At 44.8% G+C, this 27,724-nt stretch overlaps 1 protein-coding gene across 8 annotated transcripts in view; it reads right to left on the bottom strand.

Annotated features, from left to right (window-relative positions):
* PICALM (phosphatidylinositol binding clathrin assembly protein) overlaps positions 1-27,724 on the bottom strand; it is a 158,206-nt gene that overhangs the window by 76,588 nt on the left and 53,894 nt on the right. For all 8 annotated transcript variants that reach the window (XM_068266736.1, XM_068266739.1, XM_068266738.1 and 5 more), the window contains exons 3-6: positions 8,584-8,659; positions 5,767-5,869; positions 5,049-5,142; positions 3,787-3,898 (exon numbers count right to left, since the gene is read on the bottom strand). In XM_068266736.1, coding sequence (XP_068122837.1) covers positions 3,787-3,898; positions 5,049-5,142; positions 5,767-5,869; positions 8,584-8,659 — 385 coding nt within the window. The remainder of the gene's footprint in view (positions 1-3,786; positions 3,899-5,048; positions 5,143-5,766; positions 5,870-8,583; positions 8,660-27,724) is intronic.

Here is a 27,724-nt window from a genome sequence, read left to right as displayed (position 1 = left end):
ACATCATTATGTCAAGCAACATAAACTAAGATGTTGCATAGCCCTCTGTATAGCAAACAAAAAACAAACAAACAGAGGGACTGTGCCAATCATGTGATACCTCCACCTACATGAACACTCCTTACTGCATTCTCCTATCACTTGTCCTACCAGTAATGTACTCCCCAAAAGCTCACCTCAATACTGGGCAATTTGACAGTCAAAAGAACTCAATAGTATAAATATTTGCCCTATCTATTGCAATGGGGATGCAAGTAGTCTTAAAGTGTACCAGAGACAATATAAAAAAAATTTATAAAATAAAATATATAACACACATATACCTGGGGCTTCCTCCAGCCCCATTCGCACGGATCGCTCCCACGCCGCCTTCCTCAGCTTTCTGTACCGTCGGATCCGGGTCCCTTAACTTCCTCCAGTCGCGGGCAGTCTGTGCAAGAGATGTGCGCCGCGGCTGCCTGAGAGATACGTAGAGAGTGCACTTCCTCTTGCGTAGACCGCCCGCGGCTGGCCAAAGTTACGGTAACCCGGTACCGGCGATACAGAAAGCTGAGGACAGCGATCTGTGCGGATTGGGCTGGAGGAAGCCCCAGGTATGTATAAACAGCCAATTAGTATAGTGCTGCGAAAGATGTCAGCGCCATATAAATACTACAGTGGTTTGCAAAAGTATTCTGCCCCCTTGAAGTTTTCCACATTTTGTCACATTACTGCCACAAACATGAATCAATTTTATTGGAATTCCATATAAGACCAATACAAAGTGGTGTACACAAGAGAAGTGGAAAGAAAGACATACAGGATTCCAAACTTTTTTTTTTTTTTTTTTTTACAAATAAATAACTGCAAAGTGGGGTGTGCGTAATTATTCGGCCCTCTGAGTCAATACTTTGTAGAACCACCTTTGGCTGCAATTACAGCTGCCAGTCTTTTAGGGTATGTCTCTACCAGCTTTGCACATCTAGAGACTGAAATCCTTGCCCATTCTTCTTTGCATAACAGCTCCAGCTCAGTCAGATTAGATGGACAGCGTTTGTGAACAGCAGTTTTCAGATCTTGCCACAGATTCTCGATTGGATTTAGATCTGGACTTTGACTGGGCTATTCTAACACATGGATAGGTTTTGTTTTGAACCATTCCATTGTTGCCCTGGCTTTGTGTTTAGGGTCGTTGTCCTGCTGGAAGGTGAATCTCCACCCCAGTCTCAAGTCTTTTGCAGGCTCCAAGAGGTTTTCTTCCAAGATTGCCCTGTATTTGGCTCCATCCATTCTACCATCAACTCTGACCAGCTTCCCCTGTCCCTGCTGAAGAGAAGCACCGCCGGAGCATGATGCTGCCACCATCATATTTGACAGTAGGGATGGTGTGTTCAGAGTGATGTGCAGTGTTAGTTTTCCGCCACACATAGCGTTTTGCATTTTGGCCAAAAAGATCCATTTTGGTCTCATCTGACCAGAGCACCGCATGTTTACTGTGTCCCCCACATGGCTTGTGGCAAACTGCAAACGGGACTTCTTATGCTTTTCTGTTAACAATGGCTTTCTTCTTGCCACTCTTCCATAAAGGCCAACTTTGCGCAGTGCACGACTAATAGCTGTTCTGTGGACAGATTCCCCCACCTGAGCTGTAGATCTCTGCAGCTCGTCCAGAGTCACCATGGGCCTCTTGACTGCATTTCTGATCAGCGCTCTCCTTGTTCGGCCTGTGAGTTTAGGTGGATGGCCTTGTCTTGGTAGGTTTACAGTTGTGCCATACTCCTTCCATTTCTGAATGATCGCTTGAACAGTGCTCCGTGGGATGTTCAAGGCTTTGGAAATCTTTTTGTAGCCTAAGCCTGCTTTACATTTCTCAATAACTTTATCCCTGACCTGTCTGGTGTGTTCTTTGAACTTCATGGTGTTGTTGCTCCCAATATTCTCTTAGACAACCTCGGAGGCCGTCACAGAGCAGCTGTATTTGTACTGACATTAGATTACACACAGGTGCACTCTATTTAGTCATTAGCACGCATCAGGCAATGTCTATGGGCAACTGACTGCACTCAGACCGAAGGGGGCTGATTAATTACGCACACCCCACTTTTCCGTTATTTGTAAAAAAAATGTTTGGAATCAAGTATGATTCTCGTTCCACGTGTACGCCACTGTGTATTGGGCTTTCACGTGGAATTCCAATAAAATGCATTCATGTTTGTGGCAGTAATATGACAAAATGTGGAAAACTTCAAGGGGGCCGAATACTTTTGCAAACCACTGTAAATAATAATAAGAGTGAAAATGGATTAGCCAAGTGGAGGTAAGCCCTTACAATGATTTCCTAGAAGTAGGATTAAGATTATACTCCAAGTATAATCCTAATCCCCCCCCCCCCCCCCCCCCAAAAAAAACAACACAATTCATGTATACTATGGGTAGTTAAAATCAAAATGTAGTATAACACATGCGTCCACACCTTATATTGTAAGCCTGTTTGGCAGGGCTCCCCCTACCGTATGCCATGAAATGGTCATTTATCTTAAACCCCAACCCCTTGTCACTTGCCTAAGCGCTCGCCAAGAATTCCAAGCTCTGAAGCCACCCCCAGCTCGGAAACCCCCTTTCTGGCTTCGGGGAAAAACTGCCACGGCTTTAAAGAGAGTCTGAACCGAGAATAAATCTCGCTTCAGACCTCATAGATAGCAGGGGCATGTGTGCCCCTGCTAAAACGCCGCTATCCCGGGGCTTAACGGGGGTCACTGATCCCCCAAATCTCCTCCGTACAGCCGGGGAGCGCTTCCTGGTTGGGGCAGGGCTTACGGCTGCAGCCCTGCCCCACGCGCTTCTGTCAGCGCGTATCTCCGCCTCTCCCCCGCCCCTCTCAGTCTTCCTTCACTGAGAGGGGCGGGGGAGAGGCGGCGATGCGCCGCTGATATACGCGACTGGAGGCAGGGCTGCAGCCGTTAGCCCTGCCTCCAGGAAGCAATAAATCTGCGACCAAAAGACTACCAAGGTTCGCGGGGGTGGGTTTGGGGGTGAAGGGACCCCCGTTCAGCGGCGCGACTCTCGCTTCAGAGTCTCTTTAAGATTATTGGCCATTTCATGGCGAACATGTGATTTATTCACTTGTTCATTTGTCGACCCCGTTCGGGGACAATAAAAAAGAAGCACATTTATAAAAAGTTTAGGCATGAGGAAGAGGAGCCATCAGGGCCAGACATAAAACCAGGAAAGAATGCCAACGCCATCAAGGTTAGGTACAAATCATTCGGGGAAGAAATGAAGCTTCGTCAATTGAGCATGCTTTTGGCAACGCCAATTTTCATCCAATTTGATAATTATCAAAACGGATGGTCGATCGGCCACCAAGTTAAGAGATATACAGGACAGAAGGAAAACCCGAGAAATGCACCATCTAATTCCCCCTCCTGTTACTAATCACCAGTATAATTTGATCTCTCAGCTGTGTCAGAGCAGCTTTTTTGTAAACCCAAGATGTTAACCCTATGTCTGCTTCCATTAAAGCAGGAAGTAGACACTGTAGATTTATTGCAGGATTTGTATCAGCTGTAACAAAGAAATGTTTTTTGTTTAAAAGTTATTATGCTGTTGCATATCATTTAGAGCAAAGAGGAAGTTCTGAGTTCAGGTCCACTTTAAGGCAGGTATGTGTAGTGGCTGGACACCTTGGCTCAATGAACGGTTGTTCTGAATAAGGAGAACATTCTAAGGGCTGCAGCAATGTAAACAGAAGCCTAGAGATAGAAGAAGTGATTCATGGTGAAGATAGATAGATTTGCCTCTAGTTACCTAACAGATTGATGATGCCTTCGTTGTACGCAGCAAACAGTCTGATGGCATCTTTGAAGAGCAGCATGAAAGCAGCATTGATGACGCCGTTCGTCAGCTCGTTGGCATTTACCTGCAGAGAAGCAGAAACCATTAGGAGAAAACAGAGAGGTGGGGGTGGCTGTACAAAAGCAAAATCCACTACGCAATGATTCCTCTGTTCAAAGAACGTCTCATACCCAGGAATTCCTAGATATTCCGAGAATGCAGAGCAGCTGGATGCCTGGACCTCAAATGCCACCTCAGCTCAAAGCTGTGTTTCCCAACCCTCTCCTCAAGGCCAGCCTACAGTGCATGTGGAAATCCTCAAAGCCAGATAATCAGCTCTGCAGGGACACAGATTGCAGGGCTGTGGAGTAATTTCTGGATACCTGGAGTCGGAGGTTTCATAAACTGAGGATTTTGTGTCGGGTGATTTATGTACTAACTCCACAGCCCTGACTAATTACTCCAGATGTGAACGTGTGCAGTTTCCTGAAAAATATGTCGTATTGGCCGCCCCTGTAAGCTGATTGGAGGAAAGGGGCGTAGGCGGGGAGCGGCGGAGAGTGACCATTTACATGTAAACAGCTTGCTAGCGACACGCTGTGTGTCGCTAGCACAGCAGTTTAGTTTTGGGGGGGGGGCCTGGGGGAGAACTATTTAGTAACAGAGGCTGGGCATTATATGTAGGCCCAGCCTCTGTGTGCTAATAGGATTTGTAAAACCCACCTCGAGTTCTCTATAAGGGGTAAAAACAGAGGCATGCAAAGCGGTTAAGGTTGTGCCCACCCACTGATCTCCGTGGGCGCGTTTTACCCAAATTTGCCAATGATGCTGCACTTAAATTTGTTTTGGCACAATTATCCTATTAGCACTTGAGGAAGGTCGCACTGACTGAAAACGTTGTGCTGTTGTACAGGGGCACAGATTTAATAAATTGGCCCATTGTGGCCAGAATCCAGGTTGAGACCAAGTCTTTTCTTTGTTGCCATTTACAATCAGCAGGTCCCATTGACCATCTTTAGTACTGAGGTTCCTCACGTGACATCTTGGCCTAGATACACACAGCAGAAGTCCTATCTCACAACTGCTAGGAATTACCAGTAGATTTTTAACTCAATAACAGGACTTTAGAATGCAGACATGAGCCTTACTGGCACCTGTAAAACATTTTGTTAGGAGGTCCTCTAATGATTGTGACACCGGGCAACGTGTTCTAGTCATGTGTCTCTTGTACTTACATTGAAATCAAGCAGAGCGTCCATTTGGTTCTGTATGATGGGCATTGTCTTTAGTAACTTCTCTGTGTTCATTGTCCTCATCACCCCATCAGCCCTAAAGATAAAGAAAGAACACTGAATGCTGAAGATCAGAAAAAAACTGAAGAGCAGATACCCCATTACTTTATATTATATCACTACTACAAGGAGTGGATAAACACCATACGCTAATGCCAACACAAATAAAGCTGTAAGCGTAATCACAACCCATATTGTTTAATCCCATACGATTCCCCTTCCCTGCATCCTTCTGAGCCCATACCTCAGGTGCCTGGGGTCTTCTGCACATGCGTATGCCCACCCTGCGCAAGAAAGCATCAAAGTCACTGGGAGCGCTCCCGATGATGTAACCACGCTCGCCCGTGCATGTGCAAAAGACGTTGCCCCATCGGGGTCGGGGATCGTTGGAGGATGCGAGCGGGACCTCGGGGAAGAACAGAGCTGTGGCGAGGGACACAAATGACTTCTAGAGGCTAAAAGCCCCAGGAAGGTAAAACTAGATTTTATTGCTCGCCTGAGATATCCTTTGAAGATAGGCGACTAAAAATAGGGGTCTGTAAAAAGGAACTTGGGCATTATTTCTTGAAGTGTGGTGGCATCACTCATGTGGGCTGTGAGGGAGAAGATGTGCACCACACCTCAGAACTGTCCATACACTGCAAGGCTCAGGACAACTTACCCTCGCTTTACTTTGGTGAAGTCGAACGCGACTTGTCTGTAGGAAACGGCCTTCTCGTTCAGGTAACGGCTGTAGCGCCTTATGAAGGTTGACATATCGTAACCTGGAGAGACCACAAGCATCGTCAGGTCAAAACAGAAATCACAAAACACGACTTTTGTTCCAAAAGCAAATCTAGTCTCACACTTTTCAGCAGGTAAACACATAGGAAACTAAACACAAATTAAAGTGCCATTACAGAAATGTTATTCTTATTTGCCAGCAACAGGGAATCTCACACGATGTGCAAAAAAAAATAAATAAATAAATAAAAGCAGCCTTGCCGTATAATTTTTTTTCCTGCAGCAGATAAACGCACATTGCTCCAACTGCACTGCGATTTTGCATTGGGATGCATTATGTGCATTTTCAGGTGTGTGACAGACACAGCAGAACTGCCAGGCAACTGGTATTGCCTAAAAGGAAACAAATATAGCAGCCTCCATTTCCCTCTCACTTCAGTTATCCTTTAATGCAGGTTTGATTAAACATTTCAATATGCAGTGAAACTTTGAAGTGAGAGTAACTTGGTTTAAGGGCGCTTTGCAATACAAGCAAACATTTTTGTGAAATTTCGTCTTAATATACAAGCAACGTCTTGATATACAAACAAAAGAAAGTATACATGAGTCACGTCATCATAACTAAGCCGATTGTTCTCTCTTTGGCTCTACAGGATTGTACTTACAGTGCTGCCCATAATTATTCATACCCCTGGCAAATTTTGACTGAAAGAGAAGCCGAGGTGGGATTTCATTTCAGCGGGAGGGAAGTGACGCGGGCGGGTAGCGCCGATGCGGAGGAGGCGGGGGAGCGGCGCTGACTGACAGCGCTTAGGTAAACATTGTGCTGGCGACGCGCTGCGTGTCGCCAGCACTGCGGGGGTATAGCGGCGTGCAGGGGGGACATGGAGGCACACCATGGGGCAACGGAGGCTGGTCTTAGTGTGCACAACCAGCCTCTGTGCCCCAGTAACATAATTAAATACCACCTCGGGTTCTCTTTAAAGAAAACCTGTAACTACAAAAAGTTCCCCTGGGGGTACTCACCTCGGATGGGGGGGGAAGCCTCTAGATCCGATCGAGGCTTCCTCCGTCCTCCTGTGTCCCACGGCAGTCTCGCTGTGCCCCTCCGAACAGCGGGGATGTAAATATCCACCTTCCGGCTCCAGCACAGGCGCAGTATCCGCTCTCTGCTTGGAGATAGGCGGAAATAGCCGATCGCTGTCGGGTCGCTCTACTGCGCAGGCGCAAGTCTCCTGCACCCGCGTAGTAGAGTGGACTTGACAGACATCGGGTATTTCCGCCCATCTCCGTACAGTTTGCCGCAACAGCGCCACCCGCTGGAGCCAGGAAAGGTAAATAAATCAGCGCTTGTCAGCCTTGTTGAGGGAGGATTCCGGGACACTTCGGGGGAGCCAGCGCTGGATTGCCTGCAGCTACAGGGGAGGGGGAAGCCTCATTGGGACCCTGAGGCTTCCCCCTACGGAGGTGAGTACCCCCCAGGGGAACTTTTCTTTTTGTTACAGAGTCTCTTTACAGTGAACCAGAGATGAAAAACAACTAATGAGATAAACAATTGCATCTGTCTTTATAATCCTAAAAATGACTTAAATATCTAACCTAAAATGGGACAACAATACTGCCACTATCGTCAAGAAAGTGCAACAGAGGATGTACCATCTACGCCAGCTGAAAGAGTTTGGCCTACCTCAAAATTTAATAGTGCAGTTCTACACTGCAATCATCAAATCCACCATGACATCATCTATGACTGTATGGTTCGGCTCCTGCTCAGCATTAGAAAAGGGGAGGCTGCAGCGCATCATCCGAACAGCGGAAAGGAGAATTGGCTGTAGCTTACCTTCCATGCAGGATCGTTACGCTGGCAGGTGCAGAAAGAGAGTGACCAAAATTGTCTCTGACCCCTCTCACCCAGCTCACTCCATCTTCCAGCGCATGCTTTCAGGGGTAAGATTCCGGTCAATCGCAACTAAAACCTCTAGACACAGGAACAGCTTTTTTCCTCAGGCGGTAGACTGCGCCACGCTAGAGCTGCTAGGACTTGAAAGTAATCAGCACAGAACTGAAAATGAAAAATTCTCACCTTGCTTACTGCCACTATACTTACATACTGTTCTTGACTTGTAATATATACTCTTGTCTGCCCTTGTATTTTTGTTTGTGTTTGTTAAACAACCACCAAGACAAAATCCTTGTAAGTGCACACTTACTTGGCGAAATAAATGGATTCTGATCTCAAGATTTTATTTATAAACATTTACAAAGCAGATTTAATGTTTCATAGTCTCTGCTCAATTGCAGTGTCTGAAGAGTCCAAGAGCGTAAATACATGAACTATTGCCCTTTTTATCTTTTCCTCTCACAGTAAAAAGCCCAGGTATCTGCTTAGGAAAGTGTTTTATAGCTGTAATTTGTTATTAGCGAGCGGACTGAGTCCCAACTGGGACTCTTGCCGCAATAGCAGCATAGGGGGTGCTATTGTGGCTGGGAACGCGAAGAATCACTCGCGTTCCCATGCCTGTCGGCCGGTGCACGCGAAACCGGAAGTCGTCGCCGGCGGGTCCAGGAGCATCGGAGTGGGGCTGCGAGGGCACCGATCAGCTGCAGTGGGCTGAGGGAAGCCCCAGGTGAGTTAAACTCATTTTTTCTCCCTGACTTAAGGTTCCCTTTAAAGGAAATTGCATGGTGTGTACCAGGCATTACAACTCTTTTTTTTGCATCTATGCCATTTGCAGCAATGGCAGCTGGACCTTACCTTGAAGTCCACTCTTGTCTAAGAAATTGCTCAAGTTGAACAAAGTATTCCGTGATGCCAGATACTGGATAAAGCGCTGTGAAAAAGACGGATAAGACAATCAGACACTTCAGAACACAACCAACACAGTATGAAATACACCTCAACTGAAAGCCAACGACTGTAGTAAAAAGGTACCCATACACTATGTCGATTTCCCATCGATATACAGCAGATTCGATCACTGTGATCCAATCTGCTGTAAAATCGTTAACGCAAATGTTGACTGATCGCCCAATTTCCACCCCAAAATCAATTAAGTCGATCTGCCCAGGGGGAAAATTTGTTTGATCGCCAGCGGGTCGGGAGCACATTGTTATTGGCATGTGATTCGGCGATGACCGACGCAGCAATAATCTCATCTGTCCCGCTGGCATGAGTTCCCGGGTCCGTGCTGCCGCTTTTTCCATCTCCACTTCACTTCCTGTTCCGTACTGCGAGAAGGCGAAGTTCAAACATTAGAGCACCCTCTACTGTTTGAACTTCGCTTGTCACAGGACAGGACAGGAAGTGAAGAGGAGATGAAGGCGGCGGCAAGCCGGAGAAAGGGACAGCACGGACCTAAGGAACTCGAGCCGGCGGACAGGTGATATCATTGCTGGAAGGCTTGGGGGCGGTGAGGCGGGCAGAGGCAGCTCCACAGGTTGTGAATAGATTTCATGCTGAAATCAATTCAAAATCTGTGTGCAGTGTATGGGCAAGTTTTCAGTATAGTTGGGAGTGTTATCTTTTTTACATAAGTGGGGGAAAAATAGGAAAAAAAAAACCTTGATCCTTTTTCGGTTCATCCATTTCACCCTTTCACAAACTTCATGTATATAGAAAAGGACCATAAAAAGAAAAGTTCATATAGGATCTTTTGAATGCAAAAATATCAAAAACTTTATTGACACAAAATTGAAAAAGGGTTCTATTAAAAATATCTCTGTTAGGAGGTTCCTTGCGGATGCTTCCAATACAGAATTTATAGCACAGACATGAACTTTATCGTAGACTTAATGCAGTTAACCACCTTAGCGGTATGGATGAGCTCAGCTCGTCCATTACCGCCAGAGGGTGCCGCTCAGGCCCTGCTGGGCCGATTTTGATGAAATAAAGAGCAGCACACGCAGCCGGCACTTTGTCAGCCACGTGTGCTGCCCGATAGCCGCCGCTCTGCGGCGATCCGCCGCGAGCAGCGGCGAAAGAGGGTCCCCCCAGCCGCCTGAGCCCTGCGCAGCCGGAACAAATAGTTCCGGCCAGCGCTAAGGGCTGGATCGGAGGCGGCTGACGTCAGGACGTCGGCTGACGTCCATGACGTCACTCCGCTCGTCGCCATGGCGACAGGAGAAGCCAAACACGGAAGGCTGCTCATTGCGGCCTTCCGTGTTACTTTTGGCCGCCGGAGGCGATCAGAAGAACGCCTCCGGAGCGCCATCTAGTGGGCTTTCATGCAGCCAACTTTCAGTTGGCTGCATGAAATAGTTTTTTTTTTTATTTAAAAAAACCCTCATGCAGCCGCCCTGGCGATCTTAATAGAACGCCAGGGTGGTTAAGAAAGAGGCAACGACACGCTCGTTTCGGGCACAAAAGACCCTTCATCAGGCCAAGTTGCAGAAAGTGCTATCTGCTAATCCTGTGGACAGTGCATGTTAGGACACCAAGGAGACATGTGAACCGACCAGATGTAGAATACATCTGACATAACATGATTCAAATATGGCATGCTGCAAAGATAGGAGTGCCATGGGAGTGCACCCAGCCAGCCTACTCACTATTTTGGCACACAGGAGGGATTGTACTCTAGAATACAAAGGTAAACAAAGAGACCATGAGCCCAATGGTGCAGTATCATTATCATTTATCATAAATGGGAAGTTGGAAGTGTATACAGCTATACTCACAAGCATGGGTTGCAGATCCCTGCAACCACCATATAAGCCAGTGGGAAATTACCCATCCCCCTGCTCGGTTTTCCAGGTCCTGCCAGAGGCTGGATGGTCGCTCTCCTGGGTTTGAGGTTTTTAGGGGGGAAAAAAAACTATTACCTCCAACGGTGCTTATCTAGATACTGGAGGATGGATGAATATACCGTATATAAAATTTGAATAGCTAAAATAAGTATAAGAGGTAATCTCTTAGCTCTCCTGACAACAAAAATACCAGTAGCACTGGAAGAGAGTTAATTCAACACATAAAAAAGTCAACACGTTTTATTATTGATTGTATTTATAAAGCACCAACATATTACGCAGCGCTGGACAATAAATAGGGATACATACATTACAACAAGGGGTGACAGACAGAGAGGTAGCAACGGTTATACAACATAGCACAAGGTTATACATGCAATCAGGGTATAAAATGTGTTTTACAGAGAACCAGCAAAACAAGTACGAGTAAGTCCATGAGAAGGAAATCACTGCTGGGGTGGCAAAATTAAGAAGGACACACTAAGGGAGGAGGGGCCCTGCCGGAATACGCTACTACCGTTCAGGAAATGCATTTGAAAACAAAAAAAGCACTGAGAATCCCCCATGAGAAGGACTAGTCCAAAACCTGCCAGTTCTGTCCGATTTTAACGGCTTATTTTTTCACCATAGTGGTCCTTTAAGTCAAGGGGACCAGTAAAGTAAAGTAGCTAAATGATAAGGAAAGAGCAATGCAGCACAGGGAGAGAGCATAGCATGGTCTGAGCTAAACCGGAGAATGAACAGAGTGTTGTAAATGTACTGCCCATTGCAGTCACACACAAGTAGGTAGGTTGAGGCTACAGTGCATTCCACTGACCTGCTCATTCTGGAGATATGGGAAGCGTTTTGGGGGCGGGGCACAGATTACATCCGGTGCAAGAAATACTGAAGCAGAAAAGCTGGAGCAGATGCCCAGATAAAGAATTCTGATTGGCTGCTCAGAGCAACTGCTTAACTTTTGCTCCAATGTAACTCGTGCTGGTCTTAGTAGACCAAAACCACTGTTCGGAACGGGACTTTCCAGGGAAAATTACCAGACCAAATGAACAAAGTTCAGAAGAAGCTACAGCAGAGTCCCTAACATCTAACACCAGCAGGGATCGCCTGATACACGTGCTTGCTGGCTACTTGAGCAAGCGGCCAAAAAAAATAAATAAAAAAAAGGCACAAACCTTCCCCACGTAAATACTTACCGAGCGTCCAGCGACATCTAGCAGCTTTCCTGCAGCAACTAGCAGTTTTCCAGCTTCCCTGACGCACACAACAAACTGGCGTGCCACCTGACCCACCTCGGCTCAGCTGACACGCTGTCGGATGATGTCGTTTTAATCAGTGATATAATCATGGCTCATCCAATTACCAGTGATATTGTATATACATGTTAATAAATATAATATAGTGCCTATTACCACCAGTATGTGAATAGTTAATTCCCTTACTTCAGCCATTTCCTTGACTACTGACCATTTCCTTATATGGGACATTCTTTTAAGTCAGATGACCATAGCCTTATATGGAAAGGTGTCGGAAGAACACTTTGGATTGGCTGCAAACAGTGACTTTGTCTAAAATGGGTATAAAAGGGGCAAACACCCTATTATCTTCGGCTTTGTGATGGGACAGGTATTGTTGACAGCAAACCAATGCCAAGGTCCCATACCCGAGATGCCTATTAGGGCGTATAAGGACCTTTCGGACTATTTGTGAACTTATCTGATCTGACGTCACTCCGCTCGTCGCCATGGCGACAGGAGAAGCCAAACACGGAAGGCTGCTCATTGCGGCCTTCCGTGTTACTTTTGGCCGCCGGAGGCGATCAGAAGAACGCCTCCGGAGCGCCATCTAGTGGGCTTTCATGCAGCCAACTTTCAGTTGGCTGCATGAAATAGTTTTTTTTTTTATTTAAAAAAAACCCTCATGCAGCCGCCCTGGCGATCTTAATAGAACGCCAGGGTGGTTAAGAAAGAGGCAACGACACGCTCGTTTCGGGCACAAAAGACCCTTCATCAGGCCAAGTTGCAGAAAGTGCTATCTGCTAATCCTGTGGACAGTGCATGTTAGGACACCAAGGAGACATGTGAACCGACCAGATGTAGAATACATCTGACATAACATGATTCAAATATGGCATGCTGCAAAGATAGGAGTGCCATGGGAGTGCACCCAGCCAGCCTACTCACTATTTTGGCACATAGGAGGGATTGTACTCTAGAATACAAAGGTAAACAAAGAGACCATGAGCCCAATGGTGCAGTATCATTATCATTTATCATAAATGGGAAGTTGGAAGTGTATACAGCTATACTCACAAGCATGGGTTGCAGATCCCTGCAACCACCATATAAGCCAGTGGGAAATTACCCATCCCCCTGCTCGGTTTTCCAGGTCCTGCCAGAGGCTGGATGGTCGCTCTCCTGGGTTTGAGGTTTTTAGGGGGGAAAAAAAACTATTACCTCCAACGGTGCTTATCTAGATACTGGAGGATGGATGAATATACCGTATATAAAATTTGAATAGCTAAAATAAGTATAAGAGGTAATCTCTTAGCTCTCCTGACAACAAAAATACCAGTAGCACTGGAAGAGAGTTAATTCAACACATAAAAAAGTCAACACGTTTTATTATTGATTGTATTTATAAAGCACCAACATATTACGCAGCGCTGGACAATAAATAGGGATACATACATTACAACAAGGGGTGACAGACAGAGAGGTAGCAACGGTTATACAACATAGCACAAGGTTATACATGCAATCAGGGTATAAAATGTGTTTTACAGAGAACCAGCAAAACAAGTACGAGTAAGTCCATGAGAAGGAAATCACTGCTGGGGTGGCAAAATTAAGAAGGACACACTAAGGGAGGAGGGGCCCTGCCGGAATACGCTACTACCGTTCAGGAAATGCATTTGAAAACAAAAAAAGCACTGAGAATCCCCCATGAGAAGGACTAGTCCAAAACCTGCCAGTTCTGTCCGATTTTAACGGCTTATTTTTTCACCATAGTGGTCCTTTAAGTCAAGGGGACCAGTAAAGTAAAGTAGCTAAATGATAAGGAAAGAGCAATGCAGCACAGGGAGAGAGCATAGCATGGTCTGAGCTAAACCGGAGAATGAACAGAGTGTTGTAAATGTACTGCCCATTGCAGTCACACACAAGTAGGTAGGTTGAGGCTACAGTGCATTCCACTGACCTGCTCATTCTGGAGATATGGGAAGCGTTTTGGGGGCGGGGCACAGATTACATCCGGTGCAAGAAATACTGAAGCAGAAAAGCTGGAGCAGATGCCCAGATAAAGAATTCTGATTGGCTGCTCAGAGCAACTGCTTAACTTTTGCTCCAATGTAACTCGTGCTGGTCTTAGTAGACCAAAACCACTGTTCGGAACGGGACTTTCCAGGGAAAATTACCAGACCAAATGAACAAAGTTCAGAAGAAGCTACAGCAGAGTCCCTAACATCTAACACCAGCAGGGATCGCCTGATACACGTGCTTGCTGGCTACTTGAGCAAGCGGCCAAAAAAAATAAATAAAAAAAAGGCACAAACCTTCCCCACGTAAATACTTACCGAGCGTCCAGCGACATCTAGCAGCTTTCCTGCAGCAACTAGCAGTTTTCCAGCTTCCCTGACGCACACAACAAACTGGCGTGCCACCTGACCCACCTCGGCTCAGCTGACACGCTGTCGGATGATGTCGTTTTAATCAGTGATATAATCATGGCTCATCCAATTACCAGTGATATTGTATATACATGTTAATAAATATAATATAGTGCCTATTACCACCAGTATGTGAATAGTTAATTCCCTTACTTCAGCCATTTCCTTGACTACTGACCATTTCCTTATATGGGACATTCTTTTAAGTCAGATGACCATAGCCTTATATGGAAAGGTGTCGGAAGAACACTTTGGATTGGCTGCAAACAGTGACTTTGTCTAAAATGGGTATAAAAGGGGCAAACACCCTATTATCTTCGGCTTTGTGATGGGACAGGTATTGTTGACAGCAAACCAATGCCAAGGTCCCATACCCGAGATGCCTATTAGGGCGTATAAGGACCTTTCGGACTATTTGTGAACTTATCTGATCGAGCTGAAAGACATCTGGACGTTTGAGGATCATTCTGTAGTTAAGTATTTATTCATTAAATGTTTACATACAAGTGCGGTCTTGCAGTTATTTTTATATGATCTGAACCGGTGAACCTACAATAAATTTAAGTGAACCTCCAGACTAAAATTCTACTCCGCAGCACTGAAAACGCTTGGCTTAACAGTTTCACAGCATCAGAACTTTTTCTTACCCAAGTCTCATTTTTAGCTGCACAGAAGCTAAGCTCCGCCCCATCAAAGAAATCTGCCCAGGCCTTTTTCCCCTGATACTGTGCAAAGCATAATGGGATTTCTGATGTTGTCTTGCCTAGCAACTGGGAGGAGTGATCAGGACACAGGACAGTTGGAACTGTGTCTCATGCTCCCTGTCACCTCCTTTCATACAAACAGATGGCTGCCCCCATGAAATCACAAACATTTTCTGTTATTTTAAAACAGGGTGTGCAAGGCCCCATTCACACTAGAGCATTCTGCCGCGATTTCGGCAAAATGCTCAAACACTGGCTTTTTAAAAGCACTAGCGTAATGAAACCCTATGGGCCCGTTCTTGGGCAAATCGCCCAAAAACGCGAAACGCAAACACATCGCCTGCACCATTTTCAGGCGATCGCGTTTCAGTGCTATAGAAGCGCTAAACGCATTTGCGCCAAAATTGGCGCAGTGTTCAGTGATTTTTCCGTGTGAAATCGCGGAAAAAAAATGACTCCTGCAAAACGCCGGCAAAAATCACAAGCGTTTTGTAAGTGTTAATTACTTCACTAAGAGATTATAGTACCTATTTTAATTAGCATAACTAATGTAACTTAAAGCGGACCCAAACCAAATATTTTTTTTAATTTAAAATATTTAGTTGCACCACTCTGACACATACAATGATAAATAAACACTCCTTCAAGCCTATGAGCATTTCAGTGCATGCTTTTCTCCCTTCGCTTTTCATAACTAGGGTTATACTGGGGGCAGCCATTAGCAATTCCTTCATTGCCGGACACCATTTACTCCACCGGTTTGCTGGATTATTTCCCGGCAATTTGAAAGGAAGGGAGGGGTTCCTCCAATAAATGTAAAATATTTTATATTTGTCATCATGCAGCTGAAAAAAGGCTGCTATTTATTATTATAATTTAGAAAATAGATTTTATTTCTGAAATCTTGTGTTTTTAATTTGGGTCCCCTTTAAAGGAGTCATCAGCCAAAAATGAACAAAATAAGTGCACTTACCCGGGGCTTCCTCCAGCCCGAAGCTCCCAGCATGTCCCTCGCGGCAGCTCTGAGATAAACTTTTATTCATTGCATAATTGTGTTCCTTTCATCTAGTTTACAAGCCAAATACTTTTTTTTGTTTTGTTTTAATACTCTAATTCCCTATAAACTAAACAAGCCTCGCCCACAGCTCCTTTTGTGCCTTGGCACTGTAGCAAGGGCTTATGGGAGCTCAATCTGGGCAGGAGGAGGAGGTGGTGGTTACTAGCCATTTATTTCAGAGGCAGAGGGGAGGAGGGATGAGGAGAGGGGACTGAATTTACACACGGGCAAGCTGTTAGCATCTCCAGCCCTCAGCCTGTGACAATCAGAACATGGATTCCCTCATTGTTTCACAAGAATAAATAATCATTAACTTTTGAAGCGGTTTGCAGCTAGATATGCTGTGTAAACTAAACTTTAGATAAAATATATAGACAAGTTACTTGTTATAGTTAGTTTTTCATCTCGGATCCGCTTTAAGTGCTTTGGGTGACAAATAGGTGCTTTGTTTGTAGGTTTTACAAATTCACATTACACACGCTAACTGCACGGAGCCTGCTAGACATCGCTGGAGGCTCAGTAAGTATTTTAAAAAGCCTCAAAACCACCGAAATCAAAGTCCCCACTATCACTCAGACATGCGGGACTGTTGAGACTTCAGTTTGCCTGCGTTCCTGATAACTGGGACTTTGCTGTATGTGATATGGGACAGGTCACACGGCGGTATATGGAAGCGTTTCAGTGACATTTTAGCTTAAACTTGGAAACATTTCATAATTAATAATGGCCATAATAACTGATAATAGACTGACACAGAGTAATATAAGTTATTCATTGACCGGAGAGAAAAGGGGTCACGGATGCTGAGAAAGTCACAGCGTTAGTGACGGGACAGTGAGAGCCATTTATCTTACAGATACTGGAACGGAAATATGGAACATAAAACGTGCCCTTTGCCCCGAGGTCGGCTACTGTGACACTATGATGTGTAGCTTCCAGAATAGCTGACGTGTCAGGGTCATGTATGTGGAACTAACGTGTAACAAAAACTTACCATAATTACTAGTAAGGACTTGTTACTGTTTACCAAACAAAAGGTCTGATTTGCTAAAGGCAATTCTAGTACTCTCCAAGTATCCTCATTGGGAGCATTACAGTCATCCAGCAAACCTGATGCGGTCATTGAAAATGGTCTTAAAGCAGACTTAAAAAGAGCAACTTTACTGAAAAATAGTACTGTAGTAGGGGAGGGGGAAGAATAAACCAATACATTGCAAAGTGAGAAGTTAAATAGAAGCAAGATCAGGAAATGATTGATATTCCTCATTTAGTTCTTTCGTGTTGTTTGATTCGCAATCAGCCTGCATGTACTCATCTTTATTACTGGCAGACATTAAAAAAAAAAAAACAGACAGCACCAACTGCAACTATGCATAACCCCATCCACTATCAATGCTATAGTCTAAGCTTTTTTTTTATTATTTTTTTTTTTTATAGATATACATATGCGCAGAGGGAGATGCTGGTTGCATGGCAGTTGGAAACAGGCGTTATTTTCAACAATGTAATGAGGTTCACAGACACCAAACTGTCAGGACCATGGTCATGACATCACACTGTGGGAGGGGTTTCACCACAATATTAGCCATACAGACCCCCTGATGATCTATTTGATAAAAGGTAAACATTTTTCATGGGATAGGGTGTATCAGCTACTGATTGGGATGACGTTCAAGCCTTGGTTAAGTTACTCTTTAAAAGGGAACCCAAGGTGAGAGGTATATGGAGGCTGTCACATTTATTTTCTTTTAAAAAAATACCAGTTGCCTGGCAGTCCTCCTGATCCTGTACCGCTAAAACTTTTAGCCATAGACCCTGAACAAGCATATGTAGATCAGGAACTCGGGGACTCAGCTGACTCATGTTTTACTGGATTAGCCACATGCTTGTTCCAGGGTTTTGAATCAGCCCCCCCCCCCAAAAAAAAACCACCCCTGGGGGATATTTGCCTTGGGAGGGGGAAGCCTCTGGAACGCCTGCAATATTTACCTACAGTGATCCTATGCAGGTACGGTAGTAGCGGCTTTCCGATCGGGCTCCGGAGGAAATAGCTGAGCCCGATCGGGTGCGCTCTACTGCGCAGGCGCGAGAGTAGTACTCAGTGTATATCCTATTACAGTCACCATTGTTCCATCGGTAGCCGTAAAACAAAAAAGACCAAGCTACAAGACTAGCCAGGAACACACAAACAGGTTTATTTTCCTACAACTGCAAAGCCCAAAAGCAAAGCAAAAATAGTCATCAGCTGACTCACCTTCATGGGTGGCTGATGAGGTGTGGCTAGACTCGCAAAATGACTGTAAATGCAGCAGGATTGTCAGTTAAACCCCAATATAATTTATGACAGGAATCCGGAGCTGCAGGAACAGCTGTTCACTGCTCAAGTTTCAACACAAAAAAGTAGCTGAAGAATTTTAGCCAAAGTCAAAACTACCTAAAATCCAGCTGGGATGCGTCTCTGGATCAACACACATTTCAATCGAAGCTAAACTGTCAGAATTTTAAAGATACATCCAAACTGCTAGAAAAATAAAATAAAAGATCTACTTACCCAGGGCTTCCTCCAGCCCCTGGCAGGCCGACATGTCCCACGCCACAGCTCCGGGGTCCCCTCCATTGCAGATGCCAACCTTGCCAGGTCAGCATCTATTGCACACGTGTGAACGCCGCTGGTGATCGTGCTCACGTGGTCTAAAGAGCTCTGCGCAGGGACACAAGTATTGCGTCTGTGCAGAACGCTCCAGACCACGTGAACGCGATCCCGAGCGGCACTCACGCAGGAGGTGTAGTAGATGCCAACCTGGCGAGGTCGGCATCTGCAACAGAGGGGACCCCGGAGCTGCGGCGAGGGACATAGCTTCCAGGGGCTGGAGGAAGCCCTGGGTAAATAGATCATTTTTCATCTTTTTTAGCCGCTCGGATGTATCCTTTAAAAAGGATCCCCCTTTTTTCTCTTATAAAGGTCCCAAAAAGCTACTCCCTGGCCGTCAAGGTCAGATTTCTGACCCTATAGCTGGGCATGGCACTGCTTAGGGATATGGTCTGCGGCTTCGCAGCAGAACGGGTGCCACGGCCTAATCGGAAACAGATCCTAGTGGAAATGGGCCCAAAGTCGAATCCAAAATGGATCAAAAGATTTGGGTCCCCCGGTTTGATCCCAGCCAGGGCACTACCTGCACAGAGTTTGTATGTTCTCCTCGTGTCTGTGTGGGTTTCCTCACGGCACTAAGGTTTCCTGTCACAAACATACAGAGAAGTTAATAAGCTTCCCCTAAATTGTCCCTAGACTACAATATACACGCTACATGATACATACTGTATTTTTTGGACTATAAGACTCACTTTTTCATCCCCAAAAGTGGGGAAACTTCACTGCGTCTTATAGTCCAAATGCAGGGAGTTCCTGACTTGTGAATGCCTGCCAAGACGAACCTCCAACCCGCCACAATGTCGGGGACTCCCTGTACTGTGCCCATGCAGAGGAGACACGGGGACAAATGGAGGACACAAAGGGTCATAGAGGGGGACACAAGGGGTACAGAGTAGAACACAGTAAGACAAGAGGTACAAGGTGGCATTAGGTACAAAGTGGGCATAATCCACAAGATGCCCCTTCATCATGGATGCACCAGGTTTAGAATATATATTTTTCCCCTTGTTTTTGTCTTCTAAACATAGGTGCGTCTTATGGCCACGAATGTCTTCTAGTATACGGTATATAGACTTATGGCTATGGTAGGAATTATAGTGTGAGTATGTACAGGTGTCTGGTGTTTTCTTTTTAGCTAGGAGGGCTTTTCGGTCTCTTTTAGTCCCCTAATTAATATGTCCTTGCACTGAACAGCATGTTCGTACACCGATCAGTCCATAACAGCCACCCAAAATGATCTCTCGATCAATAAAGGTGACACTTAAAGCGGACCCAAACCAAACATTTTTTTTTAATTCAAAATATTTATTTAGTTGCACCACTCTGACACATACAAAGATAAATAAACACTCCTTCAAGCCTATGAGCATTTCAGTGCATGCTTTTCACCCTTCCCTTTTCATAACTAGGGTTATACAGGAGGCAGCCATTAGCAATTCCTCCTTTGCTGGACACCATCTACAACACCAATTTACCGGATTCTGTCCCGGCAATATGAAAGGAAGGGAGGGGTTCCTCCAATAAATGTAAAATATTTTATATTTGTCTTCATGCGGCTGAAAAAAAGATGCTATTTATTATTATAATTTAGAAAATAGATTTTATTTTTGAAATTTTGTATTTTTAATTTGGGTCCACTTTAAAGAGACACTGAAGCGGAAAAAAAATGATGATGTTATGATTTGTATGTGTAGTACAGCTAAGAAATAAAACATTAAGATCAGATACATCAGTCTAATTGTTTCCAGTACAGGAAGAGTTGAGAAACTCCAGTTGTTATCTCTATGCAAACAAGCCATTAAGCTCTCCGACTAACTTAGTCGCGGAGAGGGATGTTGCTGAATGCTGAGTGTTGTGTAATCTGCACATATTATAGAATGATGCAATGTTAGAAAAAAACACTATATACCTGAAAATAAAAATATGAGAATATTTTCTTTGCTGCTAATCTTCTAGTAATTATTCATAGTACACAACCAATTCATTATATCATATATTTTTTTTCGTTTCAATGTCTCTTTAACCACTTTACCCCCGCGCGTACGTATTTCTCCGCCCCTTTTTCCATCCTTTAAAAACCAGGGACGGAGAAACACGTACTTTCCGCGTTCCCGACGCTGCCCGCGCTCCCGCTCGTAAACACGCCGCCCGCCGCTAGTAAACACGCCGCCGCCCGCTCGCCCAGAGATCAATGAACGGGAAAATCCATTCCCGTTCGTTGATCTAAGCCCCGCAATGATCAGCTGCTCTCCTATGGGCAGCGCGATCATTGTGAGAAAAAACTCACGTGTCCAGCCTCCTTATTCTTCCTCCAAGCTTCCGGAAGGAAGCTTGGAGGTCGCATTAAAACAAAAAGTTACTGTGGCCATCTTGTGGCCAAATAGTAAACTACACCCTACACATTTTTCACATACAAATAAATGACTTTTACACATAAAATTAACTCATTACCTCCCACACTCCCCATTTTTTTTTTTTTTTGTAATTAAAAAAAAATTAAAACATTTACAATTAAAAAAAATACATAAATAGTTACCTTAGGGACTGAACTTTTTAAATATTTATGTCAAGAGGGTATAACACTGTTACTTTATAAACTATGGGCTTGTAATTGGGGATGGACGCAAAACTGAAAAAAATGCACCTTTATTTCCAAATAAAATATTGGCGCCAAACATTGTGATAGGGACATAATTTAAATGGTTTTATAACCGGGACAAAAGGGCAAATACGTTTCATGGGTTTTAATTACAGTAGCATGCATTATTTAAAAACTATAATGGCCGAAAACTGAAAAATAATTATTTTTTTCCCCACATTTTTCCTATTTTCCCATTAAAACACATTTAGAAAAAAATAATTCTTGGCATAATGTCCCACCTAAAGAAAGCCTAATTGGTGGCGAAAAAAACAAGATATAGTTCATTTCATTGCGATAAGTAATAATAAAGTTATAGACGAATGAATGGAAGGAGCGCTGAAAGGTGAAAATTGCTCTGGTGCTCAGGGGGTAAAACCCCTCAGTGGTGAAGTGGTTAAGTGTGCATGTAAGCTTTAGTTCTGAAGTATAGCTGACCCCATCTGCAGCTCCCATATTTCCTCTGTTGCCTGTGCATCTCAGAAGAGCGAGCATTCGGGCACAGAAGCAGCGCTGACCCGGAAGTTCGTCTGAGGTCAGCCCCATTTTAAAGAGTAACTATGGGGTATAAAATTAAAAATAAATTCTTTATTTTTATCTGATAAACAAGTAATAAGGATGCTAACCAGGCAATCCAAAAGTTAAAATCACTATTACTTTTCTTGTTGATAAATTCATTCCCCAGTTTACTTGAAACTTATTTGGTACACACAAAATTTGGTACACAAAAAGGAAGTTGCAGGGCATGCTGGGTTGTCCTTTTTTGCTTCTCTACTTTTCCCTCAGACTTAACTAATGCAGCCTGACTGGCTGAAGCCTCTTTCCCTCCTGTTTTCCCTCCCACACCTCTGCTCCACTCTGATTGGCCAGTATTTCTCATGCTGACAATGCATTTTCTGCAGTAGAGGGTGGGCAAATCAGACGGAGGAGAGTAGGGCAGGAAATGACATCAGTATTGGCTTCAAAATAAGCCACACTAAAAAATGGGAAATGCTAAGAAGGATTTTCTCTTTTTACTGTAGAAAAATCACACAAATCAAAATGTGGACAGTGCAATACATATGTTATGTAAGTAGAGCAAGTATTTATCTACTTAGATGTGGGGTTTTTGTTTTTTTTCTGAGATAGCAGGGCTGACAGCTCCTCTTTAAAATTGGAATCAAATATAGTTAGACGCCGCACTCAAAGCTAGTAATCGTCAATTCATTGTGGGTGCAGCAAATAATAAATAAGGTACGTGGCATCAGCATTTCAGTCAAGTCAAGATAAGTAGCCAGCAATGTTCTTCCAATAAAACACACCAAAAATACCCCACAACAAATCTTTATTCAAATATTTCAGGGACACATGGGACTCCTTCATAATAGACAACAATACAGTGTCACACCATGAGCCCCAGTCCATTTATTTTTTGGGCTTCTTTAAATTAGGGACCTGCAGATTTAAAGGATGACTGAAGCAAGGAGGATATGGAGGCTACCATATGGGTTTCCTTTTAAACAATGCACATTGCCTGGCTAGCACGCCGTTTCTCTGCCTCTAGCACTTTCTGCCATAGACCCTGAACAAGCATGCAGCAGATCAGGTGTTTCTGACATTATTAGTTGCATGCTTGTTTCTGGTGTTATTCAGACACTACTGCAGCCAAATAGATCAGCAGGGCGGCCAGTCAACTGGTATTGTTTAAAAGGAAAGAAATATGGCAGCCACCATATCCTGCTCACATCAGTTGTCCTTTAAAGGACAACTGGAGTGAGAAGTATATGGAAGCTGATATTTATTTTCTATTAAACAATACCAGCTGCCTGGCAGCCCTGTTGGTCTATTTGACCTGCTGATCTGCTGCATGCGTGTTCAGGGTCAATGGCTGAAGGTATTAGAGGCAGAGGATTAGCAGGGATGCCAGGTAACTGGTATTGCTTAAAAGGAAATAAATATGGCAGCCTCCATATCCCTCTCGCTTTAGTGCCCCTTTAAGTTTCGCATGTGAATAAATAAGCAACCTTCAAGTGAGTGCAACCATCTCTGTGTGGGTTTCTCCTCACAATGCATTGCACACTATTTTTCCCCCTCATCTCCCTGTAAATAGGAAGAGCCGCCGGCCCTCTGGTGAGAGGAGAGTCTGAAGCGCACACGCACGTGCCTGACCAGGAAGTGCCAGACCAGAGTCTGGAAGGTGGTCACACTGCGTGGTTGTACACGGCGGATTATCAGGATCACTTGAAGAGCCTGCTGTTGAAGTGCCTGTACTGAAACACCTCAGTGCGTACAGCTATCATATTGGATTGTACCACATGAACAAGTACTGCTCCACACAAGAGGCCACGAGTGCCTCTCACAGAGGTTCAATCACACCATCGCAACCTCTCAGTTGTCACGGAGATAACTGGTATACACTACACTTTACTCCAGATCATTCCAGGAGATTCATTTCAATTTGGTACATGAACTAGACTTTACTCACACAATTGATATAGCGCCGGGGACAACACCGATCTTTTGTTTATATATCCACTTATACGAGCTAATGGCAGCCATACGTCAGAAGATGTATGGGCAGATCGAGCAAGAGACAGATCTCTCTCTGATGGCACAGTTATACACTGGGGGGAGGGGCAACGCCGGGGATTTGTCGCGTTTGTTGCTTGTCCCCATATCGCTTGCCGTTACTGCCATGCACCCCATCGACCACGACGGCCAGACATCTTGCAGCATGTCCAATCAATACATGCAACCAATCTTCGCTTGAAATTGGTCACATCGATTGGGCATGCTCTTGGCACAGATTTTCATCCGATTCAATACTTATCAAATTGAATGGTCGATTGGCTGTCAAGCTGAGAGATGTATTGGCACCTTTAGGCCCCGTTCACACTGCACGCGTTTCCAGCCGCGTTTTGGAAACGCGTGCAGGTGGCTGACATGCACGACATCAGACATTGCATAGAGTGCAATGTCTGATGTTCACACTGCATGCGTTCCGGACCTGTGCGGTCCGGGAACGCATGCTGCACGCATTTTTTGTAAAAACGCGTGGCTGTCCCATTCACTTTTCAGTGATGGGATCAGCCACGCAACGCACACAAACGCGGATGGCGTGCGTTCGTATGCGTTGCGTTCCGTGTGCGTGCCCGTCCGCGTTTGTGATGTGAACGGGGCCTAAGTCAGGCGTGTGTATGAGCCACCTTATCACATCTATTTTACACAGAAGCAGGCGGGTAAGTGTGGGACAATGCCCCTTAAAGAGGGACACTGAAGTGAAAAAAAAAAATTATGATATAAAGAATTGGTTGTATAGTACGGATAATTACTAGAACATTAGTAGCAAAGAAAATATTCTCATTTTTATTTTCAGTTATATAATGTTTTTATAACATTGCATCATACTCTAATATTTGCAGTTTACACACTACTCAGCATTCTAAATGATTTTACAGAGCAGGCCAGTGAACTATTGACCTGCTCTCTGCAGAGAAAAATAAAATACAGTGACTGACAGTTGAGATAACAAGCTTCAGAAGACAGAGCTTTCTGCGGCTTTGAAAGTCGTGGAGCCCAATGGCTCTTTTGCATAGATAACTGGAGTTTCTTAACTCTTCCTGTACTGGAAACAATATTAGACTTAACTCTCTGCTCCTAATGGTTTATTTCTTAGCTGTACTACGCATACATTTTTCTTTCGCTTCAGTGTCTCTTTAAAGTGGACCTGAACTCTTGCACAGGACATAAGGAAAACATATAGAAATGCACCCTGCATGTATTTAGAGTTTAGCCATTCTCTCCCCGCGCCCCCCCCCCCTCTCAAATCTGTGCCTAATCACCAGTGCAATTTCATCTCAACTGTGTCAGCTCAGGAATCTTCTTTACCACGGCAGAGCAGCTAATTTGTAAACACAGAATGTTAACAATATGTCTGCTTCCATGAAAGCAGGAAGTAGACACACTGTAGATTTATTGCAGGATATGTATCAGCTGTAACAAAAATGTTTTTCTTTAGAGGTTATTATGTTGTGGCTTATCTTTTACAGCAGAGAGGAAGTTCTGAGTTCAGGTCCACTTTACTCACATATTACTCCCACAATGCCTCACTGCAGAACAGTTAGTGAATTTCTAAATCATTCATTGCCTTCTATCCCAGAGTGCTGAGCGTACGTCCAGAGCTGCTGCTATACAGCCTTTCTACATTATTCATGTTTAAATAGGCTTTCTTTAAATAGAGTTTCTGCTGTGAAGCTGGTTTGGAAACACATTCCAGCTCTTCTCTAATGAGCCTGCTGTGAGGAGAAACCGAAAAAGCACCAGCTAGAGTGACATGCGACATCCACATTAGCATCATCTGTGTTCCTCACACGTGATTGGCCAGCTGCCAGTCACTGGCCTCCCGCAACATCCTCTCCTCATGCCAAATGGAAAAATACGACCAGAAGATTGTCAGACTTCCTGCAGATCTCCTCACAGCCTGCTGACCAGAACAAGCACACACGCTGCATCACTGCACAAAGGGACAGACCAGATTCACACGTCACCAACCATAGCTTAGAACAGAGGTCAGGAACTTTTTTGGCTGAAAGAGCCATAAACGCCACATATTTTAAAATATGTTGCCATGGTGATGTGTACACAGTTGATCCGCCGGGCAGCGGAAGTGTCAGACACCTTCAGCTTCTCTTGGGTTTCAGAAACATCAGCTATTTCCCGGAGAGCCAGACAGGAGGAATACCAACTAACAGCTTGTACAATTAGCTAGCTGACTTGGAGGTTTATTCACTTTGTAGGTTGATATCCCTGCACTTTGGCCCAATAGGCTGCCTGTCACTTGACAGGCAGCCTATTGGGCCAAAGTGCGGGGATATCGTCCTACAAAGTCACTGGACCTGATATGGTGCAGAGTGGACCAATTGGAACAGCCGTTCATATTAGGGTTAGTGTGAGTAAGTTAGTGGTGCATGCTACAGCAATAGCGTGCCTGCTTTGAAAATGTTACTTGCGCTGCCACACTAAGCTGTGCTGCTTGAGCAGTGTAGCTTAGTGAATCAACCCCTACTGGTTTGTATGCGAGCCAGATGCAGCCATCAAAAGAGCCACATCTGGCTCCCGAGCCACAGGTTCCCTACCCCTGGCTTAGAACTAGGGATGATTCCTGAGTTATGGTTACCCACAATGCACCCTGTTGTACTGTTTTCCAGATAGCTAGGTGACTCCTTCAGTTCTTATGAATATAGGTCATGGCATCAATTCCCAGAGCAATATCACATGCGGTAATGCAGATAACAGCTGATTTTACCGAACACTGCCAAATGTCAATTCACTAAGGCTGTTACCGCATGGCAAGCTGAAATTACCAACTAGTTTATCTCCATCAGCCTGGTGTGTGAAAGAGGCCTTAGCGTAGGTTCACACTTGTTCTAAAAACGTATCCATGGCTCCGGTTTGTGGCCCGGATAAAACTGCGGAGCCACGGATACCAATCTTAAAAATAGCAGCACTCTTTGCTCCAATTAAAAACGGCTCCGTCTGCGTTCAGGGGATCCGTGTTAAATAACTGAACGGACAGTCTGGATTTGCAGGATTTTCACAGACCGCACCTGGAGCCGGATACACGAAGGAGTAGTGAGGGAAACCGATCCCTTCTACACAGGCAGCTGTGGACACAGAAACAGATCAGTTTTCTGTGTCCCAGCCTGTGGGCGGGGAGGGGGCCACCATGCTGAAGGGGTAGCAGCCAGGACAGGTGTGACAGTGGGCATGTAATGTAGGCAAGCGAGCGGGGAACCTTACCTTAACCTCCTCCGCTCGCCACGTCACTTCCTGCAATACCGGCCTCCGAAGTTTAAAGGGCGACATTGCAGGAACTAGAGCGGTGGAACGCAAGGGAAAAAGGTAAGGTTCCCCGCTTGCTGCCTACGTTAAATTTTAACAACTTTTGCGCAAATAGCTGGAGGGGTAGCGGGGGCTGGGGACCCAGGTGAGGGAAGGGGGTGACCCCCTCCTCGCCGACCGCTGTCACTCCTGTCCTGGCTGCTACCCCCTCCAGTTCGGCGCCCCTCCCCGGCCAGCGCTAGAGATAAATTTCCACAGACTGGAACCGTATGCTGCAAATCTATAACTTTACAGCAAAAACGGAGTGAAATAAAAAAAAATTACCAAATCAGATCCGTTTGAAACGGATTGGATCTGCAACAGACCAGTGTGGACCAGCCTTACAATGCTTTCACAATGTGTTTGCTAGGCATTTAGGGGATGTTTGAGATGAGTTTTGCTCCATTTTGGTCACATTAAGGTAGAACTCCAGCCACAGAAATGGGGATGTGCAGTATTCAGTTTGGTCAAGCATTTTTATTATTAGAAACGGTTCTCTTTAAAACTTACAGATATAGCTGCAGCTGGAATAACCACTGTACCCTTATAAGGCACGTTCAGATTTTGGCACTCTTCAT

Source organism: Hyperolius riggenbachi, chromosome 2 (assembly GCF_040937935.1).
Source record: "Hyperolius riggenbachi isolate aHypRig1 chromosome 2, aHypRig1.pri, whole genome shotgun sequence".
Classification (NCBI taxonomy): Eukaryota; Metazoa; Chordata; class Amphibia; order Anura; family Hyperoliidae; genus Hyperolius; species Hyperolius riggenbachi.
This window is presented reverse-complemented; position numbering and strand designations above follow the sequence as displayed.